At 36.7% G+C, this 27,196-nt stretch overlaps 3 protein-coding genes across 11 annotated transcripts in view; 2 read left to right on the forward strand and 1 right to left on the reverse strand.

Annotated features, from left to right (window-relative positions):
* The window catches only part of CEP290 (centrosomal protein 290), a 50,360-nt gene extending 49,556 nt beyond the window's left edge, over window positions 1–804 (forward strand). For both annotated transcript variants that reach the window (XM_086887790.1, XM_086887791.1), the window contains exon 54: window positions 40–804. In XM_086887790.1, coding sequence (XP_086743916.1) covers window positions 40–252 — 213 coding nt within the window. In that variant the 3' untranslated portion in view covers window positions 253–804. The remainder of the gene's footprint in view (window positions 1–39) is intronic.
* Window positions 799–7,432, reverse strand: RLIG1 (RNA 5'-phosphate and 3'-OH ligase 1). Of its 2 annotated transcripts, none has more exons than XM_023933046.2 (7): window positions 7,302–7,432; window positions 5,367–5,484; window positions 4,646–4,741; window positions 4,121–4,237; window positions 3,569–3,763; window positions 2,288–2,457; window positions 799–1,737 (listed from the first exon to the last, which is right to left on the reverse strand). In XM_023933046.2, the coding sequence occupies exons 1-7, from the start codon at window positions 7,389–7,391 to the stop codon at window positions 1,549–1,551; spliced, it is 975 nt and encodes a 324-aa protein (XP_023788814.1). In that variant the 5' UTR covers window positions 7,392–7,432; the 3' UTR covers window positions 799–1,548. The 2 variants fall into 2 exon arrangements, with proteins under 2 accessions (XP_023788814.1, XP_086743927.1); XM_086887801.1 differs by having other exon boundaries at window positions 7,338–7,427.
* On the forward strand, window positions 7,418–21,309 carry ZC3H11D (zinc finger CCCH-type containing 11D). 7 transcript variants are annotated; one of them, XM_086887796.1, is made up of 13 exons: window positions 7,418–7,651; window positions 8,136–8,290; window positions 9,750–9,873; window positions 11,889–12,065; window positions 13,246–13,323; window positions 13,421–13,534; window positions 14,812–14,931; window positions 16,211–16,318; window positions 17,598–17,705; window positions 17,918–18,115; window positions 19,583–19,672; window positions 20,242–20,333; window positions 20,923–21,309. In XM_086887796.1, exons 2-13 carry the CDS (start codon window positions 8,282–8,284, stop codon window positions 20,983–20,985), a joined length of 1,281 nt encoding a protein of 426 aa, XP_086743922.1. In that variant the 5' UTR covers window positions 7,418–7,651; window positions 8,136–8,281; the 3' UTR covers window positions 20,986–21,309. The 7 variants fall into 7 exon arrangements, with proteins under 7 accessions (XP_086743922.1, XP_086743923.1, XP_023788804.2 ...); XM_086887797.1 differs by having other exon boundaries at window positions 19,586–19,672; XM_086887799.1 differs by having other exon boundaries at window positions 7,555–8,047; window positions 19,586–19,672.
* Window positions 21,310–27,196: the final 5,887 nt, after the last annotated feature.

The following is a 27,196-nucleotide window of genomic DNA, read 5'->3' on the forward strand; positions in this document are numbered from 1 at the left end:
GTTCTGGATAAAGGTACTCCTTTTCATTCTTTTCAATAGGAAGAGACAAAAGAGCTAAGAAGAGAACTAGAAACCTATAGTCCTTCCTTTTTTGAAGAACTTGAGGACCTAAAATATAATTACAAAGAAGAATTAAAAAAAAATATTATCTTAGAAGAGAGATTGAAGCACCTTTATGAAGAGTTTGGCATTCAGAATAATCCAGATAACAGTTCTGTTGACTGGGGTAGTGTTCAGTATCCTCATCATTGATAAACACGGACAATTTCATTTTTTGTATCTTTGAACTGTACAAATCTCTTAAAGTTATGTGAGTTTGCACACACCTAAGAGTGCAGAATTGGATTATTCAACAGTTCATGGTCACTATACACAACAGTCAAAATAAAAGTGAGTTTTACCTGTTCCAGCTCCTGTGCAATAATGTATTTTAATTCAGAACAGTTAATTTGGGTAATAAGGTGTCAGGTGAAATTGAAACCTTGGGCTTCTCTTAGAAGTTAATAATCCTTTAAACTGTCAGCATACTAAGTATGCCAAGTCCCAGATCAGTAAGAATACATAATTTGCTCTTGTCCTGTGCAACCATAATGTTTAACTCTGAACTCAGGGTCAGTGTGCTAGATGTGTGTTTTTACGTCCCTGGTTATTTTCACCTCAGTGTTAAAAAATCCAAGAACTGAAAATGAAGCTATACTATTTGAGCCAAAACACTGGGATTTTTGTACATAATTGATTTTTTTTTAATATTGCTGGATGTATACTTTTATAGCAGAGATGAAATAAAGCCAACTCAAATGATCATTCAGTCTCACCTTTATTATTTTTATACACCTTATCTTAATATGCCTTTGATGAAGTTTCCTAATTGAGACATAGTTGTAAATGGGAATTACTAAACCAAGTCATGTCTCTCTCCACTTACTAGGCTCTCCAGAATAAAAATAGCTTATTTATTATTTACTCTCTTTGTCCTAAAATAGTGCAAGTGCCTGGAGGATATAGGTTAATTGGGTTTTTAAATAATAGTATAATGCTGCAGATATACAGTTAAATGATACCAGGAAGTTTTCCCATGTAAGAAACTTTTACAACTTTAAAAAAAAAAAGTCAAATTTTAGGACTAATTCTGGTCCCACCTGAAATATGTCCTTCTACTGTTAAGAAATTTGATACTAAGTCTCAAACCTACATACAATAGTGTCATAATAATTACATTTGTAGAAGCACAACCTATGTAACTTTTCCAGTAGATTGCATTAATTAGTAAAGCTTTTAGGACCAGCCAGCAGTAGAAAACATACTTCCTACACTCAATGCTAACAGTTTCCAGGAATGGGTTCAAAATTAAGGACTTTTCATAAAATAAACATGCTGGAAGGTAGATCTCTGTTATATAAAATTAGTCATTTAGGATAAACTTAAAATGATACAGTAGTACCTGGGCTGTTGCCTAAGCTAGAAGACTATTCATGAAGAATTCTGTGGTAGACACAAGTAAGAGGAATGCAGGACATACAACAATTAACTTAAAAGAAAAAAATCATTTCAAGCATCAAACTTGATATCTTTGAGTCTGTCAAATCTTTGTCCATCCAACACTGAAAAATGGTGAAACAAACTCTTTGGTTCAAAGTCACAGTCATATTTAGTTCTGTTAAAAGAAATTACAACGGGCTGAGAATTCAGGTACGTCTCTGCAAGTGGCCAAGGTAAACCAAGATGATGGCGATGGAGCTAAAAGAAAAGGAAAGAAGATAATTTCAGCCATTTTGATAGAGTAGTGCAACAATTTCCAGCTTGGGAAGTGTGTGGGTGTTTGTGGATTCTAGGATCCTCTGCATCAGGGCACTTAAAACCATGAATAAGTTACCTCTGTAACATGAAAAACAGCAAAGTTCAAAAGGCAAACCAGAACCAAGGTGTCCTCCACAGTTTCAGAAATAATACAAACTTGCTAATTAATGAAAAATCACATTCTTAATAATAATTGTTCTGTTAGTCTACATTACGAGAATTCAATTTTTAAATACAAGAATTAAGCTTTAAAATGAATGCTGCCTGTACAGACAGGCAAGAAAATATGTTCGCAATTACTTTGTTAGCATGTTGGGAATGAAAAAGTTCAATATGTTATGTTGTCATTACAGTAGCTAATTCTACTGTCATCTCATTTGTTGGAGATCTACTCATTTACTATTAAAGAACTGGAAAAAAAAAAAAGACAAAAAAATCAATACAGTACTTCACATTTTATGAATTATTACAGTGCTATCCACATACTTACCTTGATTAAACACCCATCATGGCAGTGCCACACAATTCCTTCAACTTTACCCTCCGTGCAGCTTTCAAACCAAGACAGGATGTCATTTTGCTTCAAAGCAGGTGGATTCTTTATTTCAAATGCTCCATGTGGGACTAGAAGATGTACAGGGTGCTTCTTGCTTCCTAATCCTACATTTAAAAAAACAAATATCTTCCTCCTAGTTACTGTGTTTCCTCACTTTTGTTATTGCAGACATCTTAAAAGTACTCTGTAAAGGTAAACTTCTATTAGATACTACAACATTATCCTGTCTTTAACAGAACAGTTAATTACATCTTTAAGTACCAAATGCAACTGTCTCTCCTCACGTTTTCATTTATATTTTTTAAACCCTCCTCCTCCTTAGTATAAAATAAACATGACACACAGATTTATAGAGTTGTCTGTTTTTAACTTGTGGTTACCTCTTCAGTCACCATAAAGCTACCAGCTAAATCCGTCATGCTTCAGATCATGATCAATGGCACAAACACCTTAGTTCCTGAAAATCTGGCATATCTTCTCATGAATACTTAAAACTGGGCTGTTAACAACTGCATTGCCTTTTCATGTTAACATAAATCTTCCTCTAAGAACACAGCTATTAGAACTTTTTGTTGCAATTCTTGTCCAAATTGAAGAAATGCTTAGGACCAGGTAGGACTATTTTTCCTATTCATCCTTGCAAATTATCCTAGCAGCAAAGCACAGAAGTTACAACTCCCTTGTGCTCATACTTAATTAGTTTCTCACTATAAAGCCTTTAAAGGAAGGAGCCACAACTTAAATCTAGTCTAAATTACATTTCCTTTAAAAATTTCCTGTTTCATAATTTAAAAATTGCAACTTCTGACTAACTTTAGGGGCCTAAAAAACGGTTGAATAAAGCTTTCTACTTCAATTCATCAAAAGAGTGTGTAAATAGTAAAGGTTCCAAGAAACAAACTTTAAAAATTTTACTAGTATTTTAATAGTAATATTTACAACACTTTTCTCTAGTCAAAAGATTTTTGAAAGACTGAAGCAATGCATTTTTATAGTAACTAAGATTTAATTGACATAATTAGTCCCATGATAACTCAGCTTTCTAAACTGAGTATTTTTGGGTGAGAGTTCCTTCAGCCAGCCCTTTATCTCCTTTCTATGAAGGTTGCTACTGGAAAACTCTTTTAAAAAACTTACACAAAGAAAATGCACTGATTTCACTCAAAAATACCACTAAAGAAAAAAAGTATTTAAGAACAGACCATATAAACTTACCATATGGATTTGCATTGATATTAGTCCCAATAAGCTCCAATGTTTGTTCTAAAATTTCTGATAAAGGCACGGGACTGATTTCCAGAAGCCCTGGGTCAGCATGGTGTTTCAATACCAGTGCTATTCCTGCCTCATAATTTACAACAGATGAGTGCCAGCAATACTGCTTACTATTCTTCTCCACGGGCACCCAACCTATGAGAAAACACTACATTTCACCAAAGTAAATACTAGAAGCTGTACATGCATTAAAAAAAAAACCCTACAGTTAAGTACAAACAGAAAGAGTAAAAAGAAAAACTGTATCTCAGAAGAATGCAAATGTGCCAATTATGCCTTCAGCTGAAAGCCTGTGAGTTTGTACAGCAAACTGCAATTATTTCCATGTGTCAGAAGAACAAAGCCTTCCTGGATAGTCAACGAATGACGTTCCAATTTTTTTTTTTCTGAATATGTTAAATACTACTTTTAACTCTGGAACTAATTCTAATTCACTTCAGAAATTCACACACACACCTTTCCCCAGTTTTACCTGTGCTGCATCATAGGTACCTGGCATATGTCCATTTTCATCAGGCAAAGGATTGCCATTAGAGAACTCTATGTCCTTTGCTGGAATCCACGTATCTGGAACAGGCTTGAAATCCTCTTCAATATTCCAGACAAATTCTAGACATATAAATGCAATACTTTGTTTTTGGTGAACTGTTAATCAACTTTGCTTTGTTGTCTTTCAATGCAATTATCAAAATACCACTGATTTAAACCTTGTTTTATAGACAGTAATCCCAGTTACTTTGTACAAACACCAACATGTCACACTCAAGTGGTCTACAATTAGGGTATTTTAAAGATGCGTTCAGCCTTTAAGAAATTTAAAAGTTCAAAATGTAAGATTCAAAGGTTCAAAAATTAAGATTCAAAAATTAGCTACCTATTCCAGTTTAAAGTTTTTCAATGTAAAGGGTGAGCTTAAAAAAACTGGAACAAGGATCACTGATATTTCCCATGTTAGCCTAGTTGTTTTTCTAACTGGCTAACTTATACTGTCAAAAAGAATGAAAAATCTTCACTAACCTTTGCAATCTTCCAATGAATACAAGAATCGTTTAAACCTTTTTTCACCTTGTTTGGTGGGTTTTCGATCCAACCTGGCCCATAGGTAGGGTTGTCCTAGGAGTTTCCAAAGATAAAACCAGCATTTTACTGAGGTGACCATACCCTGCAAAGTACTGAAATCAACTACATAACAGGAAAGATAGGAATTCCCATTTGCCACTAGAGAAATTTTATCAGCAAAGCCACCCACTATTTAAATTCAAAGTACACTATGTGGATTTTCAAATCCATTTTAGATTCTATGTACAGTCTTGCCTAGCGTAATACAGAGCTTCCTTACAATGCAGGTGAAGGCACGAGCCCCAGTGAGTCAACGAACCACAGTCTTCTCATTTCCTCCCAACCTCTGTACTTCTATACATCTTCCCCAAAGAAATTAGACACTCTATTATACCTGACCCAGTTTGCAAAGAAGACTTACTAATAGGAAGTTTGAGAACTGGAATAGTTCCTGGATGTTCATATTCACTTAAATCACACTTCATGTATTTTAGAGAGTAAATGCTAGAACAACTCTAGAAACACCTTCTAAATCTATGATAACTATTACTTCGTGGTGAAGATGCTTAATGACACTTGAACTCACAACAGTTGTAAATAAATCATACAAAAAAGTAAAAACTAAGAAAAACAAGTTCTAGTCAGCATGAGAAATCTGCAAATGGGTCTTTCTGATTACCTTTATATGTTGTTACATAACAGCAGGTTCCATCCACCTTTTCAGTAGGAACTGCATTGTGTACATCTGCCTCTAATGCCTTTCCAGTTATAGTGTCAGTTGCCAAAACTTTAAATGGCTGAAAAGAAGACAAGTGACTATGTTACTGCCTTGCTATCATACAGATTCTTGCTCCTTATAGTTGGCCTCTCTAAATCTAGCTCTTTGAGGATTACACATTATAGAGCTGATTTCTAATAGTTTCTTCAAAACCTGATACTTTGCAAAGTACTCTAAGACAGAAGAACCAAGTCAATCTGTTTGTGAAGTCTCTTCCTCTTTCCCATTCTTGATTATTACTTAGAGATGCTTTTGTTTTCCACTCTAAACAGGGCAACAGAACCACTTCTATAAACTAGAAGTGCTCCAGTCCAACACTGCAGCATTTTGAGATCTGCCTTCCTGCATTAGGGTGGCAATAGAAATTCCTCATGACAGGCCTTCCCCAGCTTTCAGTTTGGAGATGAAATTCTATAGTGCCATGTTAGTGCAATACACAGAGCAGGTGTGCTCTTGCAAGGTAGAAAAAGCATCCTCATATTAAACATTTAGTATCACCAATGTCAGCTAAACACTTTTGTGCTTCAAAAGAGCAAAGAAATACATGATCTGTGGATCTTAAACAAGAAGTGAACTAGTACAAATTTCTAGGGCTTCTGTACAGCTTCCCAAACAGTTTCAATGCAAACATACAATCAGTTGTGTTTGGATTCAATTTTTTTTCTCTTCTAATCATCATACCTCTCTCTTCTCTCCTCAGTCAAATTTGTCTTTTAATCTGGACTCTTTATGCTAGCAAAACACAAAACAAGTCCTTATATTGCAGAAGTCTTGAAACAGAATGTGGAATTCATAAAAGAAGAACCTGTGTTACATGATGTGACTGTTTCATATTATAGTTATGTGTAACCATAACAAACAGCATATATGAAGATTATATTAAAAATTTCAGAGTAGTGAGAAAACATTCCCATTGGTTTTACCAGCACTACCACTCTCTTTCTTCCCTACCAGTCATAATCACATTTTATTCTTGCCTGAACTTTAAAAACCAAAACCAAATCAAAGCGACAGCACAAAAATAAAAAAAAACAAAACAAAACCAACCAAACAAAAATAGCATGTGCCAGTTCCAGATCTAATACCCTGTTAGGTTTTTCTCTGCGAAGAATCAACAGTGTACAGAGGTACCCTTACATTACCATTATTGAGATGGTTTAACTCTGAGTTAAACGATTACATTACTGTCGTTTTGACAAAAATTTCAGCTCTTTCAACCAGAAGCCAATCACCAATGCGAAGTCACCCAGAGCTGCATTCAAGTTCACTATGCAGCTGCTACTAAAATCAGGGAACACAAATTGGAGGTCTGCAGCTAGACAGGCGAGTGCCACCCCAATCTGTCCACATCTCACAGCCTCATATTTTTTTTGGTCATAAGCCTGATATTCAAAATAGAAGAAAAAAAAAAAAGGAGGGGGGGGGGGGGGAATACAAGCTAATTTTTCCTCCTACGAGGCTCACAGGCGGGAATGGCAGGATGGTTTCACACAGGCACAGGCTCCCCGTATGGTCATGCTGGAGTGACCCTCACTGAGGAAAAGCAAACACAGCATCAGGGTGGACACCTGTTTGCACTCGCCAGGAAAAGCGTGGGGCTGAGCTGATACGGCATTCAGACGGCCATTCTTCCCTGTATTCCAGCGGGGAATACACAAACCTCTCCCGTGAGCTTCCCTCAAATCTACAGCCAACCCTTCTCGCCACTCGGCTGTGGCCGGGGGCTCTGACACGGTCCGTGCTGTTCCACGCCGCGGCCCAGCGATTTTCCCTGGGCTCGGGCCCATCCCCACCTGCCTGCCCCCAGTCCTCCCGTCCCGGTACTGCCCCAGCCACCTGTCGCTCCCGCTTGGCCGAGGGCTCGTCCTTCACCTCGGTGACGAACAGACACGGCACCTTGCGCTGCACCGCGCCCCGCCGCCTCATGGCCCCGGCCGCCCGCGCCCGCCGCTGCCGCCGCCGCGCCTGCGCCGGCCCGGCCGCGGTGCGCCACGGGAAATGGAGTCCGCCGGGGGCGCTGCTGCCGCTGCCGCTGCGCGGGGCGGTGCCGCCTCCCGCCCGACATCAGGCCCTGCGACTCGGTGGATCCGCTCGGCCGGCCCGGCCCAGCCCGACCGAGGGCAGCTGCGCTTTCCCCAGCGGCGGCTCCTGCGAGAGTAGACTCCTGTAGACTCCTGGGTCTATAGGTCCTGCCAGGAGCCTGCTCCAGCGCGGGCTTCTCATGGGGTCACAGCCTCCTTTGGGTGCACCCACCTGCCCTGGCGTGGGGCCCTCCTCAGGCTGCAGCTCCATCCCTGCTGCACCTTGGATCTTCATGGGCTGCAGGGCTACAGCTGCCTCACCATGGCCTTCACCACGGGCTGCAGGAGACACTCTCTGTCCCGGCGTCTGGAGCACCTTCTCCCTTTTCTTCTTCCCTGACCTTGGTGTCCGAGGGTTCTTTCTCTCACACGTATTCTCACTCCTCCCTCTGACTGTTGTTGCCCAGCAGGCTGTAGTATCTTTGTGGTATCAGAGATTTGTTTTTAAGACCACAGTTGCATCAGCAAGAAGTTGGGTATTATTTGAGCTTCACTAAATTGGTTTGTTACATTCCACATTAAAAAACGCACCATAATGGGCAACTCTTTGAAACAATCTGATATTCTGTATTTTACTTGGATGCAATAGAGAGAGAGGAAGATGTTCAGCCTGGACAGGTCATGTAGCAGCATCATGCTGATGTCCCAAGCTGGAGGAGCAGTTGGCAACTGTTAAAATGTAACATTCCATCCTGGCTAACAACTGCTCTCCGTTCAGTTCAACAGTTCAACCACATGGAGAAGGTACCACATGCTTCATTCAACTATTTTTTGCTTTAGCTGCACTATCCACTGAGTATTATTTCATCTGAAGGTTTGGTATTTGAAAGAAAACTGCTTTCAGGATAAGATGATTTGCCTGACTGCTGATAGCTTTAATTCAAAGAAGTACTTACATTCCACCTGGTAAAAATCCAGGGATGGGTTTAGGGCTCTTGGTTATTCCATCTGTTTTTAAGGGTCAGGGTGTTAGGTGTTAATGCCTGGGAGATGGACTTTGTGTCTCAGGGGGTGGCCCAGTTGTACTGACTACAATCCAAAAGTTCTTGGAGATGCTGTTCTTAGATGTAGTTGTTAATGTCTGGAACTGGGAGAAACCTGCTTCCAACTATTCCAATATTTTCAAGTATGGCCTTGTTTTCATTTTAAAAGTTACTCAGAAACTCATTCAGAAATAACCCCCAACCTGGTATTTGCGGTTCTCAGGTGGGATGCCATTCACATCTGGGATGTAAATCTGAGTTTCCATATTCAGGGTAAAGTGCATGAAGTGCACTTGCCTCTTTGGACTTAAAAGTTTATCATGTGTTTGAGAAAGATACCTCAAGTTACAAGGATAAGTGAATTGCATCATCAGAGATGATGCTAAAAACTGCAAACTCTGATAAGACAGAGATGCAGAACAATGATTTTATGTATGACTGACAGAAGTGACTCATGTTGTGAAAGTACTATCTCTGCAGTATTGTGCAAACTTTTTAGCTGATGCCACATTGATCAATAGAGGGACAGCAGCAGTATGAGTATATATATGAGTAAAGAAATAATTATTAAACAAATCCATGTGCCCAAAGTATTATTCCCATTAGGTTTTTGTTTGTCATCTTTAAAAACAGCTGAAGCTGAAAGATGGTGTGAGCAGTGTAATAGCAGCAGTGCCAACATCAGGTCTCAATTTTTTTTTCAGTTTTTGTTGGGACTCATTCTGGGTTTAGTTTCTTGCCCCATGTTTTTCCATAGATTCATATCCTTTAATAGTAAGGCAGTACTGGTGCAAGATTTGCACTCATACAGCACATTTCATTGGAGATTGACATGATTTTTCCATTGTACAGAAAGTAAACTCAGTGACATGTTAATTAAATGACTTAAGAGATTTTTTTTTCCTTCCTGGCAGCTCATGAAAAGTCTGCAGTAAGCTAAGTAGACTGTCTTACCCTTATTCTAATCTAGAAACAATTTTGCATCACCGAAGACTGTTTGACCTAACTCAATGACTTGAGAGGTATCTAGAGCTTATGATAAAAGTCATAAAAGATAATTTGAAATGTTGTAAGCTATAAGAATGTGGTCCCACAAAATCTTGGTCATATGTTTATAGCAGTGTGAACTGTCATATATTCAGTCACACAGCATATACTGATCTATTTATTCCATTTTGATTGTTATATTTACAACACCTGAAAATTGTTTTCTCCTGCAGCAAAACTACAGCAAGTTCTCCTGTTTCTGGGAGACAGAGCCCGTAGGCTGTAGGAGGATAAGCTGTGACTTCTTTCACAGAAAACCCCGTAATATAAATGGACTTTATTTGCCACCTAGTAACAGTGAGTAAAAATATTTTCTCGACAATTTGTTCATTAGAATAACGGAATAGAAAAAAATGCCCTTCCAGTGCTTATGTAAGGTCAAGAAATGCACCATGGCAAATCAATGAGGTATGATCTTCTATCCCAGCAAGTTTAAGGGAAAGAAAGGAATTTGAATAAGATTGCCACATGAATTATTTTAGCTGTCATATTATGAATCTTCGTACCTTTTAGTGATAAAAAAGATGAAGTCACATTTAGGTTGCTGAGATCCATAGAATAAAAATGTTGCTTAATTTGAATTTCTGATAGATTAAATCTCTCTAGTAGTTCAAATGGTTAGTATGCAGGTCATACTTTTAAGAGAAATCAAAAGTAGTGTGTGTGGTGGGAAGAGGAGGTTTGTAGGGAGACTGGTATCTGTTGATAGAGCACAACATGTATGGATGAGATGCCCCTTGTAGATAACATGAGATTCCAGAGCTGTTTGTGCAGATACATTTCCAGATCGTTGTTTTGAATAAAATTTTTGGGCTTGAACATTGGCTACATGTTACTGAAGTACAGTAATAATGTATAAAGCAGCACTCTTTTATTTGTGGAAAACTACACCATTGCAAGTTGGGTTTTTTCCCTCATCCGTTTCTAAGAGGAGCTCTTGACTACCAGAAATTCTGGTAGACAGCTGGAACCTGGAAATAGGGTAAGAGTCCAGGGCAAAGAACAAAGACACATGTCAGAAGCAGGAGTTAGGAGAGCAAGTCACTGTGAAACCTGGTGTTCCTGAAATTGCCCCAGGAAAATGTAGCCTGTCATATCTGGGCACATGGAGCCTAAGTAAGCACACAGGATCAAGACAAGACCTGTTTTTCTGAATGCCTATGCTGCCTTCAGCACAGCTCCCATTTACACAGCACAGGCATGTTTTTGGCTGTGGTGCAAGTCAGAGACTAGCCAAAAGACACTGTGGGCAAGGGTATCCTGTGTAAGAGCAATGTCTGGCAATCACAGCTAGAAAACAGACTAAACCCTTTTACTTTTTACTGAAATATGTACAAGTTCAAAGCCTGTGTACACCACAATAGCACTGTAAATACTAAACGTGTTTTTTTTTTTTTTTTTTTTTTTTCATTCTTATACTTAAAAATCTTGTTAAACAAATTTAAGTTTGATTTGGTTTAGTCTACCTGGAGCTAAAAATAGCCTGTTCTGAACAGTGAAAAAGGCTCCATCAAGTTAGTGTTGTATCTTATACGTCTCTCACATGAGATACAACAAATCTGATTTGCAACCATGTTTTAAGAAAAGGTTTAACATGATACACATGCTGCTCATAGGCAAGCAAGAGATGCACAAGATTAAAAACAACTGGAATAATTGAAAAATGCCCACACTTTCTTTTAGACTGGAAGGTATATCCAACTTTTTATTTTATTTTTAATTTATTTTATTACTTATTTTATTTATTTTATTTTTAATATAATACACAGAATAGTATAGTTGCAAGGTAGTCAGCTTGAACAATACCCATAGATACACCATCTTTCATAATTTTTCTTTTTAGTCAATTAATACAATGGCTCTTGGAAAATGTTATCTCAATACTAAAGCCATTTTGCTGAAAATATTATGTGTGGAGATAAATTCCTCAGGAAAATAATTTATTTTCTGATTTTTTTTCTGATTAGGTGTAAATTATTTTTGTGAACTTCAAATTCTCTCACAAAATCTACATGTTGTACCTCGTAATGAAAGCTGAGATTTAGTTTGATATTTGATATATTTGATAATAAAATGTATTCAAATTTAAAATGAGCAATTCTATGCTTAGCATTGCTAAATTCTTTGAAGCAGATGCTCTAGGGATTGATACAGCATATTTGCAAATTTTTAAAATAGTGCAGTGATGAAAATGTTCCTCTTTTCAAAAGTCTGTATTCAGCAATGCCAGTGTCCATTCAGAGGAGCTGTCAACCTGGATGTGATACTTTAGTTTCCTTGTAACAAAGTAAATCTAATGTTCTTGTCTGCAGATGTCCCATTGAAACAGGATGGCCAAGGAGGCATTCTGCATCCAGCCCATCGTCAGGACTCACTCAGAAGTCAAGAGAATATTTTAGTACCAATTCACCCTCCACTGATTATAAACCTCAGTGATGAAGAGGATGATGAAGAAGATGATGACGAGGATGATGATGAAGAAGACAACTGTAAACAGTTCTTTTTTCCTTTTATAAGCAAGTTGAATGGGTTTTGTCAGCTCTTGCAATATACTTCACAACTGATTTGTTATGATAACCATTACATTTTTAGAAAAGGGTTGTTGAAAAGTTTTTGGAACTAGTTTTCAACTAATCCTTAAAATGTTGGAACTGGTAGTCACCAGATATGAGCAAGGTAGTATTTTCTAACACTTGTGATCCAGTTCAAATGGCCATCAAAAACAATTCAAAATTTTGGAATGAAATTGCAAGTTTAGGAGGTACTTTTATTCTGGCAAACAAGTGTTTGAACAAGGGCTGTATGCACTCGTCACTAAAGGTGAAGTCTCAAGTTTTTTTACAAAAGATGCTTGTGTGGCTTTACCTTAAGTAATTTTTTTCAGCTGATTTACCAAACTATGTAGACAGTCTTATTTTTTAAAGGAAGTTATTCTTAAATCTAGCAAAGAGAATTGATGTAAAACTCTCCATCAGTTGAGTTGAATATTTATATATATATATATACACACACACAGGTTAATACAGTTAAGCCATTGACTGTATCTCACTTAGAGATAAGACATTCATAGGGATGGAACAAATGACACATTCCTGGAGGGTGACAAATGAGAGAATGACCCGCTTTCAGGCATACATTCAGCAAATTACTGTGCTGCCCCAACCACTTTTCACTTCCCCACTGCCTATCAGGCTGTCTGGTAGACCAGCCTGTCAGTGCTTCCTAACTTGGTTTCAGCCTTCACTTACACAATATAGAAAGTAGGGCTTTGTTAATCCTCATAACCTTAACTGAGAGAGATCCGGAGCACTCACTTCATCTGCTCTGCCAACAGGCATTACATGGCAGTAATTTGGGCCCTGGTTTTGTGATAAGCACTCTCTGGTGGGTATAAATGAAAGATTATTTTGAAAATGAATATTTGAGATATTTTGGAATATTTTTGAGTTAACAAACATTTGTTTATTAAAATGTGTTTTAACTGCAATCCCATCACACTTGAATATACCTAATATTGAATCATAATTTTTCAGTCCAAAAGCACAGGTTGCAGTCAAAACCAAAAATAATCAATGACAAAAATAAAAGTCATTATCATATTTTATTATTAAGAATTATTGAAAGTCTGTTTATAGTTATCTTGTAATCTTTTACAACTATTTCTTGCAGATGTTTCTAACTGGATGCCTAAGACTGTTTTAGATATTGAAGAGGAAAGAGCAATAAGGGATATATGCTATAAATCTGGTAAATATGAAATTAATCATTCTTTCCTTGAAGGCAATGCTTCCAATACAGTAAACTTTAGGCCTTTTTATTTTTTCCCCTCTTGGGGCATGTATAGGAGAGTATTATGGGATTCAGAACCCTTACAAACACCAATCGACAAAAACTGTGTCTTCACTGTGGCAAGATGAGTTATTACCCTTGGAAACTACTGAACAAAACTTGCAGAAAGGCAAGTATTTTGATTTCTTTGGACTCTATTTACCACTTCTAAAATTGCTGTAATAGGGAGAAACTATTACATAGTTTTCACTTCCTCCCCACTTTTTAAATTTAGTGAAAATAAAATATTACAAAAACCATATTTGTATTTGTCAACAAATTACAAAAACACTTCATTCTTTTTTGCCATATATATAGTCACACTCGTGGGGATGTCCTGCATCAGTTGTGGATGGAAAAGGTAGAAATGGGCTACTAACACAATCTGTACTTTCCTGACACATACAATATAGGTATTTCATATAATTTCATGGCAAAGGTTTATGTAGTCTGAATTTAACCATCCTAAGGTTAGGAATGTAGTTTAAATTTCTCATCTAGGCTGTCTGGTGAAAATAGAGAGAAACAAGAGCTCAAATGAATCTCATTTTTATTGAATCACCAGGAAGTGCCAAAGGGTGAGATGAGCCACTTTTCCAGAGGTGCTCCATGATCTCTGCTGGCTATCTTGGGTGTCTTGATGTTGAAATGTAGTGTTAAATCAAACTTTTCTATAACTAAATTTCGATTAAATATCTCCTTCAATTGTCTTGTAAAAGAGAAGAACAAAAGAGTTACATTTTGTTTTGAATTCTGGACTATCTAACATAAAATAATACAAATTTTTAAACATTTACCCCAGTTCTTGTGGTTTTTCATTTATTACTTTCTTCTAATTTCTAAATTTGAAATGTTTGTTATTAAAATATTTTGGATAAATTATTTCTAATAAATACATAGATGAGAGACTCTATGAGACTATAGATGAGAGACTCAGTGACAAATGTGTGAACATACCCTTTAAGAAGTGTCATTGTTTATCATTAGATGCATAAAGAGAAAAATACAGATATATTTCCAAAAAACAGTTTTTCTATTGAGTTTTCTGAGGCTTCAGCTACTATAATGATATGCATTCTGAAAATGCCATAAATTCAATTAGATAGGATTAATAAATATAATTCATGGGTAGTGAGAAGCTCATGAATAAGCAGGTAATTTATATCTGGGTCTTTACTTTGTAGTCATAGTTTTTTAGCCTATGAATTATGATATTTTTTTACAGAACATGAAAGATAGACATCAGTTACACTAGATAGGATTCAAATAATAAAAGAGAAAGAAGGTTATGAAATGAGAGATTAAGAGAAATTGCACTAAAGTAATCATTGGCTCATAGGGGTGGGAGAGAGTGTCAGTGCCATTACCTCTGCTTACACACAGCTAATCATTCTGTTGCCTTTCCAGGTGATGGTAACACAATTCCTACAAGATTTAATAATACAAGGAAAGAAAAAGAGAGTTCAGAAAGGAGAATATCAATAGAGAGTATTCCCAGAACAGATCAGAAATCCTTTGAGACTGGAGGTAATATACTGTAGCATCAGCTTCTCACTGCTGAACATCATGTGGTAAATAACTAAATATGCATGCATTAAACTTCCCCATTTTGCATTTGAGTTATTATATGATCTTTATGGTCTAGACACTCTATCTCATGCTGAACCATTAGTTTTAACAATAAAACTCATTATATTATGCTTATTTTAGGATTGCACAGGACAAAATCCTTTATGCAGATTACAGTTGATTTTGGGAAAGAAAGGGTTCTGTGGAGTTATGAAAAAGCAAGTGTAGAGATGCAGACAAACTGATTAGAGCCTGGTGCTAGTAATGCCAAGGACGTGGGTTTGATCCTTGTATGGGCCATTCATTTAAGAGCTGGACTTGATGATCCTTGTGAGTCCCTTCCAACTCTTATATTCTGTGACTATGATTCTGTGACTGTCTGAAGTGAAAATGCCTTCAAAAACTGTCACTTTTGTGAGACTATCCATAGTTAAGGTGAATAAGCTTTGTATTTTTCAGTTATCCTACAGAAAAATAACGAAGCTGCAATCCTGCAATTTGTTTAATGGATCTGTTAATCTGTTAAATTAATTTATTTAATGTTAAATATCCCTTTGCATAAACTTGCTTGACCATAATGCAAACATACTATTTTGAGCAATTGAGTTCTGCATTGAATCCTGTCATTAAAGCTGAATAATGTCCCATTCTCCTGAATTTCCTTAATACTTAGTGGTATTCAATCCTTTTTTTATAAATAATTATTACTGATAAAAATAGTAATAATTGTAGTATTCTTTTTTTCCCCCCTATTTTCCTATTTGTAGATGCAAAATAGTGCAATACCATGCAAGCAGGGCTGCTTGCTCTAGCTTGGACCAAACTTATGTGTGTCTTCTAGCTCCAGAACTATTGCAGAGTAGAAATGTATCTTTTAGTCTACATCTTTTCCTGTGACCTTTATGTACAAAAGTATCTTTAGAAAGATACTTTATGTCTATATATGTTTTATGTCTGTATAAACAGTTACTACTGAGCCACAATTCAATAACTGAATCTCTGTTCACAATTATATATATTTAAAGCTTTTAATAGACTATTTAACAACTCTGTTTAACAGACCATTTTCTCTAATTTTTGTGGGCCTTATTAAATCAGCTATTTGGTTTCATTGTGTTCATTGTGTTTTTCTACTCCAGCTAAAAACATGCCATTTAAAAAGCAGACTGTTTGCATTGTTCACCTTTCTCAGGGTGCTCTTGAGTACAGATAACTTTGTGAGACTCCTTTCCTACAGGAGGTGGTGGTTCTGTGATGCAGAGGACCACATTTGTTGATGGGAACAGATTTGAGGCACTACCTCGGGAAAAGGAACCAATTACGTCAAAGTATCCCAATGTGAAAGGTACTTCATTATTAGATATTTGCATATTTTTAGATTAGATTACTTTTGTTCCTCTGCAAGTGTGGTGAACATTATCTATCTTGTGTAAAACCAATCTGAAGTGAAATTTCCATTAACAGAGTGATTTCTTTCAATGCAAGATGACAGCAATTGTATGTTATGGTTTAATTCTGCTTCTTTCAGCTAGTTTGCATCCTCTGATAGATTCAATTATGAGTCCCTGAGTTACTAAAGTCTTTGATGCTCACGTTAGATCATGGGGAGTGCTGTGCACTTTCCACTTCAGACAAGTAAAACAGATTTGACTGTAGTTATTATCTCCCAGAACAGAGGACTTAATAAAACCAGTAAAAATATAGTTAAGACCATAACACTTGTGATAAAGTGTGTTTATCAAAAACTAGTCATGCACAGCAAATTAAAATCCCTACACAAAAGTACCTTAATGATAAGTTTCAACCTTTTCACAGGAGAATTCCAGAATGTATTTGTCAATGTATAAAATTTTATTGTGAGCACATTGTTATCCAGTTATTTCTTTGCAGTTTTAAAGGGGAAAAAAGGACAGATTTTTGTCTTTAAAGTACCCCATAAACTGAAGCAGAAGTTTCTTTTCATTTTCTTTTTAATTTCTGCCAGATTTTGATCTGAAATGAGAGGAACCACAAGTGCTTGTTTACGTTAGCAGGAAAAAAGGGAGAGCAAATCCTCATCTTCCCAAAGAGAAGCAGGGCCAGGAAAAGAGCTCTGTGGTTACTGTACAATGCAACTTTCCCAATGAAGTTCTGTTTGTAGTTTGAAGTGGGCTTACCTATGCAACTAGTGCTGTTGTTAATTTATCACCATCATTCGTAGTATTTTGTTATGTTCATGCACTGCACATGTCCAGGGTGTATCCAGGTGCTACAGGTAGAAGTCATTCACAGTTCAGTCAGGCATCCTTTGAAGTGTGTGAATTGGTCTCCATGGGCTCAGCCATGGGTGTTCCAGAGGTCTGCACCTATGCAGTGTAGAGAAAGGATGATCTGATTTTTGAATTTAGAGTTAATCTTTGAGTTGGCCTTCAAGATTTCTTCTGCTAGAGGAGATATAGACACTTCTGCTTTCCTTCTGGGGAATTACACTTTTACAGTAATTAGCATGTGAAACCATGTTCCACCCAAAGGGACCTATTTATGAAGCAGGAGATTATGTTTTCAAAACAAACCACAGTATTCTTGGCTATGAACACTTTTTGTGCATTCTGAAAAAGTGAATATGTGTCATTTTAATCCCTCAGAAACAAACCACACTGAACTGGTAAAGAACCACCACTGTAAGGAAGTAAAGGAAAATAAAAGGATTTCTGAGGAACGAAGAAATTCAGCTAATGTAGTAACTGGCAAAGGTATTTTGAAAAAATCATCAGTTTATTAATTCCCGTTTACTAAATTGTGAGATGATTTAGCACTATCTAGGAAATTTCTTTTCTTAGTGTCAAATATGTACATCCCACACTTGGACTGGTTTATCTTCAAAGCTTATTCAGTCTCCGTTTGCCTGCACTATGTGCAATTCTGAATGATAAGACAACCCTTTTGGCTGTATTTTCACTTTTAGGAATTCATACTCCAGACCCCAAAATAAAACCAAGTTATCAACAAAGGGGTCAAAGTAAGGATGTTGAAACTGCTTCTTTGAGTCCATATGGGAGAGAAACTGGAAGATACACTCATTTAAATTCTCCAGAACCTCGACGATCAGCTTATGTAGTCTACCGGACTGTCACTCAAAAACCAAAATTCAATGGATCTACAGGTGGGTTTTTGTGTACACAGAATTCTTAAAATGCCTGTTTATATTGTACTGCATTCAATTGGGTCCCTGCAGGTGAATAATAAGTTATTAATGCCCAAATACAACCATGACTAAATTTGATCAAGTATAATTTTCACAAGTAGATTTCAGCCATGTCTGTAGACAGAAATGTAAAGATTTATAAAGCTTTACAATTTGTTGGACAGGATATTCATGAACAATAATTGAGCCACAATTTTTTACATTTCATTGCATCCATGAATTTACAGCAGGAATTCATGGATGCAATGAAATGGTGATGTGCACAAATATAGTGATTCCCAGTTTTTACAGCATGTCTTATGTGACTTATTCTCTTCAAATAGTTAATAAACCTTGAAAACTCCACCTTTAAGCTCTTATTTTATTCTAACTGCTTATAGTAGAAGTATTTTTTGCAGTAGAATTTTAGTTGTGTCTCAAGAAATGTTTCTTGTTCAATCTTATTTTTCATGTAGGATATGAAAGAATGACTTTGTTTTGCAGCATATATTTCTATAACTGAGATTTCACTGGAGTTTTCATTTTTATGGATTTGTGTTTATTTTCATTATTTAGGATTATTTTTTTTGTTTTGAATAAACAAGGTTTTGGGTCTTATTCACACTTCTGTTATCAATTTAAATGCAGTGTAAATCTTTGTATTTAACATTAGTATTATTTTTTTCACATAAATTATGTTGGACAGAGGACTGAATCTATTCTTTCTGCTGTTCGTAAAGGATGGTACTTTCCTTCATCTTACTCTACTGTCTTCTTGATGGTACATGCTATGTCATTAATTTGACAGGAAACTTACAGGTGGGATTCTGAGTCTTGCATCTTTCTTTCTGGCAATGTGCTTCAGATTTGTTACATCTTTTGCTTTATTTTTATTCTGCTAATACATATAGCCTCACCCAATTTAGTACATCATTTGGGCTTTATTTGAATTTTCAGTTGCTGTGTCCATGACTTCTCTGAATAATTTTTTTTCCCATTTGTCACTTTGTCAACAGATTTAATGGTAAATAATTTAAATAATCAGAAATCAAAAAAGTGATTTCATCTTGCCAATTTCAGTCATCTCTCTTAAGCTGGGTTCATTCTCCATTTTGAGGTGCCTCCTTGTCTTAATTTCTAATAACAGGGACCTCCTTCAGACAGAGTAATGCCTACTTTAAGGTGAATAAAGTAAAGTGAAAGAAATTCCAACATTGGTGTTTTGTCTTGAGGACAAGTAGTTGTGTCTTTTTTCTTTTTTTGATTGTTTGCTTTCATTAAATGTGAACAAGGTGGTATAGGGATTATAGAGAGAACATTCTTTATGTGAGAATGCATTTTATTAAATTTCTAGGTTAAAAAAGTATAGAACATTTTTGAAAAAATGTGAATCAACATTTTTGTTGTAAGAACAATCATTAACATTTTTGCTGCCTTTCTTTCCAGCAGTACCTGAATCCTATGGTCAGAAAAGCTCCAAACAAAAGAATCAGCCTGACAACAATAGGAGATTTTGGACACAGACAGAAAACTATGGTAATGTTTTCACATTGTTTATAAACTGAAAATTGTAGGATTATTAAGTAATTAATACTTTTAATTAATCACATTAAGATGGAATTAAAAGAAGAATATTAAGAATATTAATTTTAAATCAGTTTTTTTAGAAAATGGTTTAATGCTTTAATGGTGATTAAGCAGTATATTCTGAGGCACAATGATCTGTCTAGCACAAAAACATAATATAGCCTTGTATATAGGGCTTTCACAGGCAGGGATAAAACAGAAGCTATTGATATATTTGGGACAGTCTTTAGCCTAGGAACACTCCCTTTGTTAAAACCAAGGATGTCCATAGCAGAATCTCCTCATTTGGATGATCACATGAGCCTCATGGAAATGCTACAATATTGCAAATTATCTTTAAAGTTCTAGGGAGAGTCTTCCTTTAATACTAGCTCATGTTTCAGATGCAATGTCTGACTCACCTGATGCATTCATTGAAACTTCAGCCAATGTAATATTTAATTTACATATCAGACTAAGGGAGTCTTTCCTGAAATTGTGGCTGAAATTAGGAAACAATGTGTATGTTTTCCCTACAGGCAAATATACTTCAGGATCTTCTAATTCACCAGCTTGGAGGAAAAGAAATCCACAAGCAAAACAGTTCTCTAAATTTAAAATAACCACTCAGGTAACTGATAGAAATGGTTACAATTTAGTCTTTTTATGAGAATTGGCATGCCTATGCCCACCTAAAAAATGTAAAAGTGCTTGTATAACTTCCTCATTCCAAACCTGCAAGACTGACCAATCCTGAATAGCTGAAAGAGCAGTTTATAGTTTTGTTTTCTGTCATGTACCTTTGCCTGAATAAATAACCTGTGATTTCTATTTGTTTTATAACAATATTTATATTAAAGCAAAATGTTTACACTAAAATTAAGTGATACAAAAGGCAGGTTTTGGATTTTAGCACCAGGCAAACACAGTAGAGACCATATGAGTTTGATCTATCTGTTTCTCTGCTGGATTGTTTGTGAAGCTTCAGCAACGGCTGAATAATAACCAGCTGAAATCTGAATCCATGAAAGGACTCAGACTACAAAATGTTTGAAAGATATCCTAAAAACCATTCATACATTTTACAGCTGCCTTGAAAGCTGAGAACCTCTATCTCATCTTTCATGTTGAAATTTTACTTCTTAAAATATTTCTGAAGGAGCATGTAGTTTTACTTTAATAAATTATGCACAGAATTTTGTGTATATCTGTTTTAACAGCAGACTAAAGAAGACATGGAAGTGAATAAAAAAGGAGAAAAAGAAACACCTAAAGGGAAATAAGAAAATTATCAACTGGAATATCCAAAGATGAAGAGACTGCAAATTCCAAAAAGAAGGTGCAGGAAGGAAGCACACTATAGTGCTTCAAAACTGGTTAAAAATTCTTAAAATTGTGCTCTGCATGGTGACATATAAAGATCTATATTCACTAAGTTTAATCTACTATAAAAATTTGGCAGTTGAAGTTATTTTTACAGACTACAGCTCTACACCACAGACTGATAGTTCAAAGAGAAAAAGATTCCAAAGCAGAGTCTTCCTTTATTATATTTGATAGCTGTTTTAAAGTATAACTCCTAATATGAATAAATACTATTAGTTATACTTAGCAGTTTCAGAGGACTTTTAATGTAAGCAGCAATAATGTAATGCATTCTAGAATGTGGTTTGCTGGTACAAAAGTCAGATTCCTAGATGATTTAGCTGTTTTTCCAGACGTCTGGGGACTCAATTTGAATTTGATCTCAAGATTTTCCAGTTTTAGTGCAGCAGCAGAACTGTGTTATGAACTAAATGAACTTCACAAGAAATCTCTCAGAATTAACTGAGATATGTATTTACATGCATTTAAACTAAAATATGAAGAGCTGTATAAAGATTGAGAGGAAGACTGAAAAAAAGGATACTTTAACATTGTTTTCTGAAGAAACGAACCTCATACTGAAGTGTTACATATACATGACTTCATATCTTTTTCTCAGATGTTTTTTCAGTTTTTTTGCATTTACTTCACCTTTTGTCATTCTTAGAACATAATCAGTTTTTGAAGAGAGCCCTTCAAACTTCTTTTCTGTAACACTAGGATCCAGTAATGATATTGGTGGCACCTGTAACTGTGAGAATGAAAGCATTTTGCCACCTTGGAGCTTTTTCTTCTGTGACTGCTTATAACATGAGTCTGGGTCAGATACCTTCCAGGATACTTCTAGCTATTCTATTGTTCTATGAGAAATATAGTCATATGCTTCTCTGCTCTACTTGATTATTTCAATAGTGGTGTAATTTTTATTTTATTTCAAAATTTAATTTTTAATAATTTAAGTAGAACATGCTGTACTGATTACAGACATGTATGCAATTATGCATCACTTTTCTTAACTGAGAGGAGAGTAGAAAAACCTAGATGATCTGGTTTAGCTAAGTAAAAATGTACAAAACAAGAAGCATCTTTTTAAAATCAAAGACTAGGTGTGTTGGAAATTTTCCCTCCACCTCTAATTCGACATTGATGTTTCAAATTGTAGCACATGATGCCTTGCAGCAACATTTCACATGTTGTCTGCTTGAGGCAATTTAAAATCTCAATTCAGAGGGCTGTTGAATCAAGTTATTTTTTTAATATCTTGATAAAGGCTTTTAATTCCCTTTTTGCTTTTCACATAAAAGATATATAAATTTTACATTTTCTATTTGTCCAATGTCTTCACAATTCAGAGTATTAAGTTTGATAAAACCATAAAAGGGCATGGGCAAATGTTATGCTGGTCTGATTTTAGCATTCTCTTAAAAAGGATTTCAATATTTAATTTGTGCAAGTGGTTAATACTGTTACTATATATGGATGTGTAAGTGCAGGCTGTGCTGTGCTGCATGTGCTGCCTGCTGCTTGTGCCACACAGGAACAAATCAGCACCTCCTGCTTGGTACATGCTTGGTGATGACACTCCCTGCTGGGCCTCACCTTTATTTAGCAGCAAGTTCTCAGGTGGACATCCTTTCTGTTTGACAGCAGAAGTGAGGAACAGAGTTGCCTTCTTTGGGAAAATCCTGTAAGAGTTCCAGTGACCAAAATGGGGTAATTTCACATGGGTGGAAACTGCAGGGTGTGCTGGGCTGTGGTCAGAGACCCATTCAGTCTCCCAGCCTCTGAAGGTTCTTATGGTTAACTCTACTCTCTTCCTTTGCTTTTTGTTGTGGTCTCAAAAAATCAGGACCCTAAGAGGTCCTTTATAGAATCTGAGCACCTTTCTGACTGGCATCAGAAAGAACAAGGCACCTTCTGATGCAATTTAACCCATCTCCCTGCCCTGAAAAAGCAACCCAACCAACCAAAGCCAAAAAAACCAATTTTCTAGCATCTTAAGATGCAAATATCGCAGCATATGGTTGAGCTAAGTGTCAGGCCCTTCTCAAGGGAAAGACAAGGAAATGCAAGAAGAAAAGGATGTGGCTATGAGGGTAGTACTGGGCTGATACCACAAGCTTCAGTATTCTTTTCACTGGAGCTTCCTGTAGAGAAATTACAAATACTGTTTTTTTAGTCATCACTTGCTCAACCCAGAAATTCACAGATACCAAAATATACCTCAGCACTGCACATTAAATATATGGCTCAACAAGATATTTACAGTTCCTGTGAGGTGTTAGCTGCTCTTGACAGAAACCAGAGGAACATTATAGGATCAAGTGCTTTGTGATCAAATCCTTAATTAAGATTTCCCTTTCACAGCTTTAAAGACACTAAGATTCTCTATAATAATAAAAATACCTGCTTGTTTTCCAGATCAGACACTTTCCCTCTTGTACATTTTCATCTTGTGTGATTTTCTCTGTCATTGAAGCCCCAGGGAGGAGCCAAAGGAAACTGAGAATATTCAGCATTTCATGCAGCGGGGCCCTAAAGATTGATTGCATTTCTGTACTTTCACATAATCACTGCATGACAGACCCTCCCCCACACTGATTTACACTTATAATAGTTGAAAATAAGCTCTGAGATAATGAGCCAAAGAGCGGAGGCAGAGGGCCACTGAAGCAGGGTTGAACTTGCCCTGGTATTAAGTATGCATGGCCATAATCTGCTGCTGAATTGGAAGGCCCAGGAGAAATAAGTGATTTGTTGCTTTCACCCTAGACATGTTAAAATATGCTAATGTTTTTCCAGATGGTACTTCTAAAAGCACATCAGACATCTAATCTAGGTGAATCGTATTCCTTAGTAAATAGAATAACAGTGCTACCAGCTGTATTTTGACAAAAGTTTGCAAAGCTTCTAGTGTGAGATCCTGCATTCCTTAACAAGCCTGGCTAAATTATTGATATTAACTCCCAGCGTCTCAGCAGCACCGATACTGTAAATATTTTATTTATTAATTAAGGTGGGAAAGTCCGTCTCAAATTAGCACCTGAACAAGAAAAACAGCTTATTGTAAAATAGAAATGGAGTAAAATGTCCCTGGGAATTGTAGACTTTGTTTAAAAAGAAGTATTTTTGACAGTTTTCCCCTAATAAAGATATTTTCTGATGAAAGCTCCCTTGTACAGCGATACATTATGTAAATATATAAATTTATTAAAGCCACCCGAGTCTGTCCATCATTTAGCTGTGCCTGGGGCCAGCAGGGGGCGGTGCAGTCCCAGGAATGGGTTGAACACGCCCAGCAGGGCTCTCCGGAGCTGCAGCCGCTCCCTCCGCCGTGTGCTGCCAAGCTTTACACTCAGACAAAAGGCCACAGTCGTCTTCTTATGGCCAGCTCGGGGGAGAACTACAACACCCTACATTCAAAATTCCTAATTAGCTTTTTTTTTTTTTCCCCCCCTTTAAACAGTGTGGTGATATAATCTCATTCTACACACTTTCCAAAAGGTGTTTTCTGTTATCTCCTGCTCTGGACAGTTCTCACCACAAGTGGCTTCTCAGGGAAACTGAGAAGACTTTTCAAAGAGATGTCCCCAGACTGAGAGTCTCCTTTAATCTTTCTACCCTGGAAACATATTAGAGGTTTTTTAATACATTTTCTTTTTATATTTGGGGTATTTTACAAGTGGAAATATTGATGGAAACATGCTACTGTGATATGTAAGATTTGAGACACCTGAGAGCACAACAGTTATGCTTAAAATCCTGCTCCCTCTTTCCTTTTTTTACTTCCTAAGGAAAAGGCTGTTAGGCAAGACTAGATATTAAATTGGCAGGGTCATTTGAGAAGGTAAAGTGACATCCAAAACTCCTTAGTTCATTTAAGAACATACACAAAAGACACATTTGGGGGTTTTTTGGTGCATTTTGCTTTCCCTGAGCAAAAGCAATGTCTTCAGATATTGGTGTCCTTGTTGTTGCTGTTCATCCATGATCATAGAATCATGAAGGTTCTAAAACGCCACCAAGATCACTGAGTCCAAGGTTTATTAATGAATTTCCAGTCTAAGGATGGATTGTGCTTCTTATGTCTTCATGACTCATTCTGCCCCCCAGAACAATCTTCAGGGCACCTTTTGAAGATTATTATGGTGCCTCACTGAATATGCACGAAGTACAACTACTTTAACAAGACCCACAGTAATCCTTATGACTTCCACACAATTACTGATATTCTTAGATTCAAGTGTATCTTGATTGATCACAACAGAGTGGTTTCCAAGATTTTCATTGCAATATGCATTGCAGCCTGCCAAATTGATATTGCTCTTAGAGATAGATGAGGATGTGAAATGCTGCAAGACTTGAACTTTGGAAGAAAAATTTGTAAAGTGGGAAAACAGAGTAGAGAACTGTAGAAGGTTCAATAAATTATGGAAATGCAACCATCAATTGGAAGTTATATAAAATATGATTTGCATCAGCTCTTTCATGGGTCCAGTACCAATCAAAACCTTTGTTCTCTTTGGCATTGGGAGTATCTGATGATGAGGGGAAGACAGAAGTCTTAAGTAATTTGTGCTCGTAAGTACCAGACCATTAACATTCAGAAATTAAATATTTGTTCTGAGGGATGATTAGTTTTATTTCATTATGTTTATATCTGTAAGTCTTTCTCATAGGCCAAAGCACATGTCAGCAAGAATAGTGCCATTACAGATTGGACTGTACATTACAGAATGGACTGCTGAACTGCTCACTGAAACTGCCAGCTGTCAAGAGAAGTCTTGAGTCTGTTAAAAAGTAAAACTGAATCGCGTGCATTTGTGTCCAATATGAGGAACTGAAAAATATGATAATTAAAATATTTTGTAAATTACTTAAAACTGGATCCTTGGGAGAGGGAATTGTTTAACATTTTGTGAAATGACAATGATGTATTTCATAGTGAAAATGTCACATGACAATAGTACTGAGATTCCTGGTACACTAACAGAAAAATATCCTTCAGGTAAGGCAGCTGCCATGTTTCAAGTATGGAAACTGGCAGATGTTTAGCATTTCTTTACTTCAGGCCACAAATACCTGCTGCTTGATTTAAGGCACTAGAAAAACTACCAGCATGGCTTGAACTGAGGCTGCTGTAGGATACGTAGCCATAATAGATGAACTCTTTTGATTTACTGTAGTTTTATTTGCCCTAGAGTGCTCTGCACTATTTTAAAGTGACACACTTTCACAGCTGGCTCTCCTCCCCTATTGTAGCATGACTGATCCAATATTTGGTTTGCTGAAAAAAGCTGGTTTAAAACCATTATTTTAAAATCCCCAGGATGGTACACACTATCTTTATTTAAAAGGCAAGAAACAGCAGCACCCAATATTTATTTTTATAGACTAGTAGCCACTTTTTAGATTATATAATGAAAATAGGTTTTTGCTTACCCGATCATATCACGCTTCTCTGAAGAATTTGAGATGTTCCTCTCAGCGGAACTGGTCTTGAGAAAACCCCCTCCTTCCTCTGTAAACTCCAGGCAGGTTGTAGCAAAGAGCTAATGTCCTGAAAAGACTGCTTCCTGACTGTGTGTGCATATATATGTGTGTTTGTGTATATATATATATGTGTGCACACACATACACATATATATATATATATATTTATGGATATATGTATACATTTTTTAAAAGTGTACACAGGAGCCACTGCAGTTTGTTGACAGAGCTTTAAACTATCTTGGGAGGGAGAGAGAGAAAACCATGCTTCCCAGTGATGAACAATGGTGTGTCAAAACCTGAGGAGCTTGAGGAAACCACTTCTAATAGGATCCCTCAATCTGCTTCAGGAGGTGTTGGCTACAATGTACCACACGTGGTTTGTTTCTACAATAATGCACATGGCATGAAGGAGAAAAACAGAATGCTTTGGCCCCATCCCAGAGATCTGATATTATTGGCATAATTTAAACCTGTGACTGAGGTGATCTGTTGGATGGGTAAAGGCTCTACAGGAGGGATGGGCAGGGCAGAAGAGGCAGGGGATGGCCTCATGTGTAATAGATGGGATAGAATGTATTGAGCTCACAGCTGGCAATGGCACAGGTGAGATCCTCTGGGTGAGAAATAATGCAG

The sequence above is a fragment of the Cyanistes caeruleus genome, chromosome 4 (assembly GCF_971803275.1).
Source record: "Cyanistes caeruleus chromosome 4, bCyaCae1.hap1.1, whole genome shotgun sequence".
Classification (NCBI taxonomy): domain Eukaryota; kingdom Metazoa; phylum Chordata; class Aves; order Passeriformes; family Paridae; genus Cyanistes; species Cyanistes caeruleus.